Genomic DNA, 11,254 nt, shown 5'->3' with positions numbered 1-11,254 from the left:
TGAGCAGCATATCAACCTCTCTTTTGAATGAAAATGGATAATCCCTTTCTGGAATGAAATGTTTTATTTGACTCTCTGATCAGTGTAAAGACATTTAGTGCCTCACAATCCTAATTATTATTTTTTTGCCCCTCCAGGAATTTGCAGATTCCCTGGGAATTCCATTCTTGGAAACGAGTGCAAAGAATGCGACAAACGTAGAGCAGGCCTTCATGACAATGGCTGCTGAGATCAAAAAGCGAATGGGTCCCGGAGCCACAGCTGGAGGTCCAGACAAGCCCAATGTCAAACTCAACTCCAGCACTCCAGTCAAGCAGTCCGGCGGAGGTTGCTGCTAAAACGGCCTGCCCCCTCGCCCCTCAAATACCCCATTCCCTCCTCACAGCAGTGAAATCTCAATCTGAACCTAAGTGACAAAACGAAAAAAAATATTGCCTGAATTGTACTGTATGTAGCCGCACTACAACAGAATCTTACCGTCTCCCCAAAGGTCAGCGATTGTAAGCGCTCAATACTGACTTTTCTTTTTATGCCCTTGACTCAAGACAGCTAACTTCATTTTCAGAACTTTTTTTTAAACCTCCTCGTCCCTTCCCCAATGTGTGCTGGTCTCTCAATGTGTGTAACCTTTGTTGCTTTACTAATGGCACTATTTGCTCGCCCCTGTGATTAAGCTATCTATTCCCCCTCCCCCATACTATATATATATATATATATATATATATATATATATATATATATATATATATATATATATATATATATATATATATATATATATATATATATATATATATATATATTTCTTTTTTTTTTTCTTTTCTCCCATATCAATTGGCAAAATTTAGGAGTCTGGTTTAGTCTTCTGAAGATGAAGTTCAGCCATTTTGTATCAAACAGCACAACAGTGTCTGTCCAGTTTCCATGCATCAATAAAGTTTAGTGAGATGTTATATGTAAGATCTGATTTTTTTTTTTTTTTTGCTAGTTCTTTTTTTCTCGTAGAGCTGTCAATGGAAAGATTTACACTATGATTGGCCCAGAGGAGCCCTGGCGGCACAACGTGCCCCCCAAGCCCTCCTCCCCCTCCGACGATTGAAGCGCGACTAGTTATTTTTTCTTTTTTTTTCTTTTCCATCCTCTGCATATAATTTGTGGCTGCAGAACAATGTAACAAGAACTGAAGAAATGTTTAATAAATATTGTACTTATTGGAAGTAATATCAAACTGTACGGTGATAAGTATTGTCTTAATTTGTCTTTAGTAATGGGGAGTATGAAGGTATTAAGTCTGTTTTTTTTGGCCAACACTGCCCTGCATGTAATGAAAGTTTTACATAGGGGTAACTCGTATATGAAACTAACAAGTGCTTAACTAACCCAATCATTTGCAACCACTATTATTGCTTCAAATGTCTATATATAACAAGAAAAGTAGGTTAATTAGTAAATTTGTACGAGAGGGAGAAATGTTAGTGACTGTGCAGTGTTTGCCCTATTTTCTTCATTCAGAAATTTGGTCTCCCCTGCCAGATCCACCGCTTTGTTTTTTTTATCTAGATTCTGAAGAGGCGTACAGCAGTGCAAGCGTGACGGTGATCTCATTTCTGCCATTAAGTCTTTGCTGTTTTATTTGTTTGTTTTTTTTCTCATTGAAAGTGTACTCTTTATCTATATACATATACCCGCACGGCGATGGCGGACATATTGTTGTCTAAGCCATTATTTATAAGAAATCCACAACAAAAAAACGGCGACAAGGACACTTTACCGTTTTCACTGTTCAGAAAAGTCATCCCAGACACATAAATGCCAGTTCTGTCCTAAGCTCCAAGTGTAAGAATACATGTAACGTAGAAATAGCAAGCTCGCAGATTATATAGAGAAAGACGGAAATCACTGTATGTAGACAGGAAGGACAACGCGCGCCCGACAGTGGTTCTCAGTATTGGATAATCAGTCCTATCTTATGTATATAGCAGTTATACTTCTGTGGATGGTGTCTAAATCTGCTAACTTATGCTACCTATACAGGTTGGAAATTGGAAACCCGTGTGTTTGTCTTACTGAAAATAAAACATGTTAACACTGAATTGTGTAGTCAGACGTGGTCATGGCGTACAGGATACTCTGCATGGAGGTTTCAAAAAAAAAAAAAAAAAGGCACAGCTCTTGTAACATGGTGGTAAAAATCCACACCTTGTACAGATCACTGATCTAACAGGATTTTCTTATCCAGGGTAAGGCCATGCTTGGCAGCTACAGAGAATAAATCTGCGCTGGTAAAAATTTTTACTGCAAAACAGCAGTTATCAAATTGCTTGTTAATCCGGCATGGTGAATCGTACGGGAATTAACAATTTGAAACCGCCGGATGGCTATAGGGTTTGCATTCACTACAGGTGGCTGAATACTGTCAGCAGACGGATAATGTATCCAACCATTTATGGTCCACGTCTCTTATTATCCAGCCCTGACATCACACCAGGCCGAGTAATCAAGAGTCAGGGATGCTGTCAGGTAAGAGGCGGTTCACAGGGCTCCCGTGTGGCCGGCGGACACAGATTACTAATGTGCCTGCTGGACCTGGGTCCTGAGAATCAATTTGCATCATCTCTAGTGTGGATTCATGATAAAGGTGTTTTATCAACTGAGGTTAAAGAGGTTCTCCACTTTTTTTGTGGGCAATTTTTTTTCTTAAATTCATTTAATTGGGGCTAAATAATTTTTGCAATTAGTTTTCCTTAAAACTTTTGCACCATCTGCCTCCTATAGCCGCTGTATTACTGTGTCTTGCAAGCTGCAGAATGAGTTACTGGGATCGGCCACATTATCTTTATTTTATCAGCTGTGTTGGGGACATGATTTTTTTGGCATTTACCATTACACAGGCAGTAACCAGACCCGTACATACAATGGCCGCTGGTGGAGGAGCAGTGACCAGACCCATCTATACAATGGCCGCTGGTGGAGGAGCAGTAACCAGACACATCCATACAATGGCCGCTGGTGGTGGAGCAGTGACCAGACCCGTCCATACAATGGCCGCTGGTGGAGGAGCAGTGACCAGACCCGTCCATACAATGGCTGCTGGTGGTGGAGGCCATTGTATGGACGGGTCTGGTCACTGCTCCTCCACCAGCGGCCATTGTATGGATGTGTCTGGTCACTGCTCCTCCACCAGCAGCCATTGTATGGATGTGTCTGGTTACTACCCCTCCACCAGCAATTGTATGGACTGGAGATCTGTGCAGTCAGCGAATAAAGTTAAACTAACAAGAGCAGGAGGAGAAGCTGTCATACCTGTATAATGGTAAATGCCAAAAAATCCTGTCCCCAAATGTTTTACTGTAAAAAGTACATTAGGAGAGCCGATGGGTCTTCTTTGAGGGGCTCTGCATTTGGAGTGAGCATCAGGAAGGTGATGTTCAGACTACCTCTCTACCCAATTCTTGTCCTAGTGTCGTCTCCATTAGGAAGGTACTGCCCCTCTTCCCGGTTCTTGTCCCATTGTCCTCCCCACATGCTGACACGCATTAATTGACACTCCTCGTCTGGTCAACTTGCAGGTTTAGAATAAATGGGAGCAGTTTGTTTTGGAAACTCACAAGGTTATGTATTGCACTGTCACTTCTCTGACTGGAGGAGCAAATGTTGACCTTGCTCCATGGATGATTTGTTACTTGACATGTAATGATCCAACTAAAAACACTTTATTTTCTTAATCCAAATCCATACATTCCTCTCCATTCAGTATGTTGTCGCCAATAAAAACATAATGACATTAGACATCTGTGTGCAACATTTTATGGCTGCTATTAAAACAGACAAATCAGATACAAACTCCTAAAATAGGTAGTTGAAAAAATTCATAGAAATGTGACAATACAAAAATACATAAGATCACGCACTGTTATATTACCTGCGGAGTAGGGATTGGTTTGCTTTAAAGTGGCCATACATTAGATGAATGTCCTCCAAACCTGCGTATTTTAGCAGGAGAGGATGACCACTTAGTGTGTATGGAGCCATCTCCCCCCTGAGTACACGTGCCTGCTCGGCTGGGCAGAGCGTGCATGTTTACCAGAGGAGGAATAGCTGTTTTCTGGGCAAGCACTTGGCCAACAGCTATGTAAGGTGAAGGACCACCTGTACGGTTAATTATAACTTGTGTATGATCCACTAGATCAACAAATAACAGTCTCTGAACACAGTGTAACCCCCATTCCTAGTGTCCTTGAATGAATCGGGTAACAGCTGCCCATTTCTATTTGTAATGAAAAGTGGCCTTAATGACCAAAGAACGTTTAGCTGAAGTTCTCTAAGGCTGTGGTCACATATAGCGATGTGCGTATAACATGACAGAGGTGCATCTGCTGAGATGTGGCTTCCTAAGTGTTACAACTCCAGTGCATTAGAAATTAATACCTGCACAGTTTTGCAGAAATCACGAGGACCTAATTTAAAATGATGAAATCACTTGCGATGTTTAAGAAGCGGGTGTACCCCCTGACGCGCGCCACATGTGGCAAACACTGTGCGACCCCAGCCTGAACCGCACTGGAAAAAATATGAACAGTTGCATTGTTGTCCCGTTGCTACATATGCTCATTTTTGGCGAGTGCTGTGGACACAATCAGTGCGCATGGCTTGTAGCATTTTCATTAACCAGTACAAAGTTGTCTGTCTCCTCGCTGATTGTCGGCGTGCACTTTTCCATTAACCATTCCATGTAGGTAGTGTCTGAAGTTCACTGCAGCAAATCCCATATTCAAGAGGTGTTATCTAAAAGAAAAGCACAGAATACGGATTACAGACTTGCTGAGTGATTTTTTTTTATTATCAGAATTTATTCTCCTCCTGTACCTGGAGAGGAGGTACAGCACACTGTACTGAACGTTGGCTCTTAAGATGCCCCCTAGTGGTAGCTGCAGGCAGCCAAAATTTATTGTCTTGACAATTCCCTGGAATCTATTCCTTGATTTGCTGATTCAATAATGAGAAGGTGCAGTATGTCTGCTACTACTACAGCCACTATCAACAATACTTAACCATTCCTAAATCCTTCTGTTCATTCTTCAGGCATGCACAAAAACTGCACCCAGCCATTTTCAGTTTACATGGAAGTATAAAAATGTTTAGCTGGTGTTCACATGCTGCGTCAGCACCATGACCATCTGTGCAGATTGGTAGCAACCTGCTTTCAGGTGCAATCACCTGTATTCTTTCGCTGCTGCTGGCCACCAAGCTGCTGTCACTGGCAAGCTGCACGTTGCGTGAACCAGCCTCACACAATTATCAGGCTGTGTTCACACATTGCATCTTTGCTGCATTTTTATGCAAATTAAAATCTGCTTTTTACATTTCCTGCAAAAGCTATGAGATCTCATTCACGTGTCTTTTTTTTTCCTGACTAAATTGGAAAACTGCAGCATTTTTAAATCCATTTAAAAAAAAAAAAGCGCTGTATGTGAACATAGTCTTAGAGGTTGTGTCCACATATCACAGAGAACAATGAATAAAAGCTTTTCCCGTTCATCTGGACATCACAAATGGCCTCATAAACAGTCTTTGGGCTGTTAATGTCTTCAGGCAAGGTGTTTATGGGTTTGCAATATCTGTGTAATGTATAGCATCTGTAAGTAATGATTTGTGCTGGTCCACGGGGAACAATTTACAAGAGTCTTAAAAAAAAAAAATCAACCTGATTTTTGTTATTTATTTTAATAATCTTTCAGACTGTGTTCACATGATGGAGTTTTTCAATTCTCAAAAAAATTCACCAATTTCAGAAACTTTTGTGAACACAGCCTTTACAGTTGTAGCCTAGCTAAAAAGATATTCACTCCTTTACCTAAAATGCAGTTTGGGATAATGTTGCCACGTTTGGATTTTACAAACTCTTTTTCTTCCTTGCACATTGCTGGCTGTGTAATAAGTTACTAAGAATCCTTAGTTACTAAATATCCTTAATTACTAATTTATCTTTTTTTTTTCCCCTCTCCGCTGATTTATCACTACATCAAAGTTCAGCTCAACATTGATGTGGTTTGCAGTCATAAATCAGCACAGGAGTTAAAAGTTACAAACTCTGGGTCAGAACAAGCTCGCTGATAGATTCTCAGTAGACTCTGCAGCCAGGAATGTGTAGGGAGATAAAGACCATAAATGCCAAACTGGGCAAAATTATTAATGAAGCCTAATTGCAAATATATTTGGCCCAAAACATGTGCATTGAAGAAAAAAAATGTATCCATCTCTTATAAGCAAATATTCTTCTGTTCAGTGGACAGATATCGAGGCTGGTTGTAGGTCCTACCACTGGGAACCAACCAATCACCAAAATGGGACTCGTATCCCCCCACTCTTTCCTGGCCACAATAGCAGCAGCTCTAATTAATGCCCTGCGCTCAGTGCAACTGTATAACACCAGAATAATTTAGCAGCAGGGTGCATGCTTAATCCCCCCCCCCACCATACATACAACCTCATGTCTGCATGTCATGAGCTTCCCCCAGGAAAAGACAATAGGTTTTTGCTACACAGACCTTCCAACTCTCTGGGAACTCCCACTACCTGCCCCCTGTTCAGCCCAAGTCTCCACCCCCTTTTCCTTCCTGGCTAAGAGACTCCCAGAACTAATGTGACCCATACCTCCTTACTGGATGGTCCTAGGGAATCGGTTCTGGTGTACACCATTTACCTCCCAAGCCAAGACCGTGGTCAGGGGAGAATATGGTGGGGGGGTGGATAGTGGAGCAGAGGACCCCGTTCTGTGAGACCCACACTCCTCTTAAAATCATCCAGTACACAATGTTCAGGCTGGAATACCCCTTTAAGAAACCATGACTGCTTCTATTGTGACACTACTTTATCCTGATCACATCCATTCTTCTATTCCTGATTAGTATAGTGAGGGACGTTAGGATCAATATGACCAGTGTACACCATCCTATATTCTCTTTTCCTGGTTTCTTTCTTATAAATCCAGTATCACCGCACCAACATACTGGCGCAGTTTGCATGAGTATCCCAGGTTTTTGAGTATTGCCTGTCCATAATAGTAATGACAGGAAATGTCCTCAAGGGGGCATTGTGTTGACCACGAGCAGCTTCATCGTCCTTCCATCCACAATGTTGTCTGCCATGTGTCCGTCCTTTCATCTTTAGACTGTAAGCGTGAGTAGGGACTGCCATGACAATGAATGTGCTTGTAAATCCTATCTATTGTTTGTGTATTGTTCCATCTCTGTATACAAGCTGTCATACAATAAAAATATCAAAACTGGGAAACAACTATTTTCAAAGAAAGACTATAATTTGTTACACATTTTCACTGATGTGTCCAAGTCGCTAACTTTTAGGGCACATTTACATTTTTCTCTTCCACAAACCCCCACCCCCAGGTTTCATCAATATTTATTATTCAGAGTTTGTTCAGACTTGCATCATTTTCTTTTTCAAGGAGGAGGGACTCGGATCAAAGCTGGACAAGTCTCACATTTCTGTATTTCACGGTTCATATACAGACTGCGATTTCTGGACCTGACCCGATCTGAACAACTTCATATATTCCTATGAGATTGATTTCTGGATCCACCAGGGATCTCCAGACTCTCAGTCCACACCAATCCAGTGAAACTAGTCTAATTTGAATTAGATGTGATCTAAGAGAAGAAAAAGAAATTGCACATGATAAGTTTCAATAATCCTATCTTTTGTTTTTGAGGGTGATAAAACACTGCCAAAAAGGAGTTTGGCAGCAGCTTAGTTCTAACTCCCAATTGCAGAACACATGCCCATCCAAACAGAGCGTTCATGTGTAGTGAGGTTAATAGTGTTACAATGCTGAAAGTGCAGCTACTGGGAGAAAATAAGCTTTACTCCTCCCAGGAGCCGCCGGCTTCCAGTCATAGAGGCGTGCCCAAAGAATACAGTGACCACCAAACAATGAACGGCGGCTGTAAGCACGCCGAGCACTTTGATTGACAGCTCACTCTGCAGCATGTCTGTGCCCACATGACTGAAAAGCGGCGGATACTTGGAGGAGTAAAATGCATTTTCTCTTGTTAGCTGCACTTCAGTAAGGCGGGAAGACAGTACAGGAATTCTGTTACTGTACAAGTTCCTGTTAATAATGCATGCAGTTTGTACTGTGAATTTTGGTGACAGATCCGCTTTAACTTTGACTGCGCTCCTTCTAGATCAGGGATGTCAAATTTAAACAGAGGGCCAAAATGAAAAACTTGGACAAAGTCATGAGCCCCACACAGTCCTCCATACAGAATAATGGGGCCCCACACAGTCCCCCCACACAGAATAATGGGGCCCCACACAGAATAATGGGGCCCCACACAGTCCTCCATACAGAATAATGGGGCTCCATACAGAATAATGGGGCCCCACACAGTCCTCCATACAGAATAATGGGGCCTATACAGTATAATGGGCCCCACACAGTCCTCCATACAGTATAATGGGCCCCACATAGTCCTCCATACAGAATAATGGGGCCCCACACAGTCCTCCATACAGAATAATGGGGCCCCACACAGTCCTCCATACAGAATAATGGGGCCCCACACAGTCCTCCATACAGAATAATGGGGCCCCACACAGTCCTCCATACAGAATAATGGGGCCCCACACAGTCCTCCATACAGAATAATGGGGCCCCACACAGTCCTCCATACAGAATAATGGGGCCCCACACAGTCCTCCATACAGAATAATGGGGCCCCACACAGTCCTCCATACAGAATAATGGGGCCCCACACAGTCCTCCATACAGAATAATGGGGCCCCACACAGTCCTCCATACAGAATAATGGGGCCCCACACAGTCCTCCATACAGAATAATGGGGCCCCACACAGTCCTCCATACAGAATAATGGGGCCCCACACAGTCCTCCATACAGAATAATGGGGCCCCACACAGTCCTCCATACAGAATAATGGGGCCCCACACAGTCCTCCATACAGAATAATGGGGCCCCACACAGTCCTCCATACAGAATAATGGGGCCCCACACAGTCCTCCATACAGAATAATGGGGCCCCACACAGTCCTCCATACAGAATAATGGGGCCCCACACAGTCCTCCATACAGAATAATGGGGCCCCACACAGTCCTCCATACAGGATAATGGGGCCCCACATAGTCCTCCATACAGAATAATGGGGCCCCACACAGTCCTCCATACAGAATAATGGGGCCCCACATAGTCCTCCATACAGAATAATGGGGCCCCACATAGTCCTCCATACAGAATAATGGGGCCCCACATAGTCCTCCATACAGAATAATGGGGCCCCACATAGTCCTCCATACAGAATAATGGGGCCTATACAGTATAATGGGCCCCACACAGTCCTCCATACAGTATAATGGGCCCCACATAGTCCTCCATACAGAATAATGGGGCCACACACAGTCCTCCATACAGAATAATGGGACCCACACAGTCCTCCATACAGTATAATGGGGCCCATACAGTATAATGGGCCCCACAGACCTCCATACAGAATAATGGGGCCCCACATAGTCCTCCATACAGAATAATGGCCCCACATAGGGGTGGCGGTTTTGGTGTCGAGGGCCAAATATAACCACCCTGCGGGCCAGATTTGGCCCACGGGCCAGAGTTTGACACGTATGTTCTAGATCCTCCTTTGGTTCTCTGCCCACAAATGCTATATATTATGGGGATGTAAAGCACAGTCTGTGCATTCAGCAAGGACTCATTAACATGGGGCACTGCCATAGAGAAAAGCCACAAACCTATAGCTTAAAGGAGTTGTCCAGTACTTTTTTCAATTGCCCCAATGTATTTAGCATGTGCCCATAAGTGTTTTTGTAATTACCTTAAGTTGTATGTATTGCCTGTGAGCGGCGCTATGGCTGGCTCCTCACAGGCATCACGTGACCCCCGGCTGCTGCCTGGTGTGACTCAGCGCTGCGTTCCACGGTGAGTGATGGGCTGTGGGCGGGGTTTCCCCGCGCGTCACACCCAGCATTCACTGCACGCTCTCCCTCTCCTCATTCATTGGGAAAGCGTGCGGTGGATGCGGGGTGTGACGCGCGGGGTAACCCCGCCCACAACCCAGTATCCACCTCGGGGACCACGTCACTGATGTCACGCCTCATTTGACGTGACATCAGCGGTAGGAAGAGCCGGCTGCCACCCGGGGTCACGTGATGCCTCTGAGCGGACAGCTATAGCGCCGTTCACAGGCAATGCATACAACTAAAGGTAATTACAAAAACACTTATGGGCACATGCTAAATACATTGGGGCAATTGAAAAAAGTACTGGACAACTTCTTTAATAACTATAGTTCTTAATGCCTGCAACCACCACTAGAGGGAGCACAGTGTACACAGATTTATAAATCAGCAGTGAGCTCCCCCTACTGGCAGCTGCAGATTGCTCAAACTTTATCATGTAATTTTGTGGCTGTTGAGAATTGTATCATCTCTCTGATACTTTTAAATGTATATTGTGACGACACAGTTTCTAATCTTAATTAGCCAGACGTTAGGCCAGGAGAAATAGACATAATAGTGTATGTTGACTTTTCAATTTATGTGTTTTTCTTTGGGTGCTCAACACAGACTATTGTTTGTATAAACCTGAATGCTGATCACTTGAGGTGATATTGATAATTGATGAAGGGCTGCTATTCACATCTTATATAACCTCTTACAATGTATCGTCTGTCAGTTTTGCAATACAGGGACTCTGAACAGTGATGCTTGTTAATATGCAAATTGCATATTGTGCTAGGCCACCTGGTTGTTGATTTAAAGAGCAAGAGGATACCAACTATGCAAATTGATGGAATACTCAAACAATGAGACTTGAGCCCTGCACCTTACCCCTAACCTGTCATTGATGACCTTAGCCACATATGTACCGTATTTTTCGGACTATAAGACGCACTTTTTTCCTCCAAAATTTTGGAGGAAAGTGGGGGGTGCATCATATAGTGCAAATACTATATTATTGTATGGCCGCATGGTGGTGGGTGTGGGGGAGCTGCAGCGGGGCACAGGAGGCAGAAGCCGCCTGCTGAAGCCTAGCTTTGCCCCCTACTAAAGAAAATGAATATTCCCTGCTCCCCACGCCCATGGGCGTGGAGAGCAATAGATATTCATTTCTCTTAATAGCCGGCACACTGGAGCCGCAGCGTGGCTCCTGCTGCCGCTCTGCGGTCAGTGTGCCCGCTATTAAAGCTCATGAATATTCGTT

The 11,254-nt window shown here is 43.6% G+C and overlaps 2 protein-coding genes across 2 annotated transcripts in view; one reads left to right on the top strand and one right to left on the bottom strand.

The window, feature by feature from the left end:
- Window positions 1–1,228, top strand: part of RAB1A (RAB1A, member RAS oncogene family) — a 43,418-nt gene extending 42,190 nt beyond the window's left edge. Inside the window, exon 6 of the mRNA XM_073672170.1 lies at window positions 138–1,228. Within this exon, the coding sequence (XP_073528271.1) occupies window positions 138–338 (201 nt within the window). The 3' untranslated portion in view covers window positions 339–1,228. The remainder of the gene's footprint in view (window positions 1–137) is intronic.
- Window positions 1,229–3,790: 2,562 nt separating this feature from the next.
- Window positions 3,791–11,254, bottom strand: part of CEP68 (centrosomal protein 68) — a 68,114-nt gene continuing 60,650 nt past the window's right edge. The window contains exon 6 of the mRNA XM_073672169.1: window positions 3,791–4,785. The gene's annotated coding sequence lies outside the window, so the exon portion shown is untranslated. The remainder of the gene's footprint in view (window positions 4,786–11,254) is intronic.

Source organism: Phyllobates terribilis, unplaced genomic scaffold, assembly GCF_046119375.1.
Source record: "Phyllobates terribilis strain yellow unplaced genomic scaffold, ASM4611937v1 Scaffold_3__8_contigs__length_932513732, whole genome shotgun sequence".
NCBI classification, from domain to species: domain Eukaryota; kingdom Metazoa; phylum Chordata; class Amphibia; order Anura; family Dendrobatidae; genus Phyllobates; species Phyllobates terribilis.
Note: the sequence above shows the minus strand (reverse complement) of the source record. Positions and strands in the feature narration are given on the sequence as shown.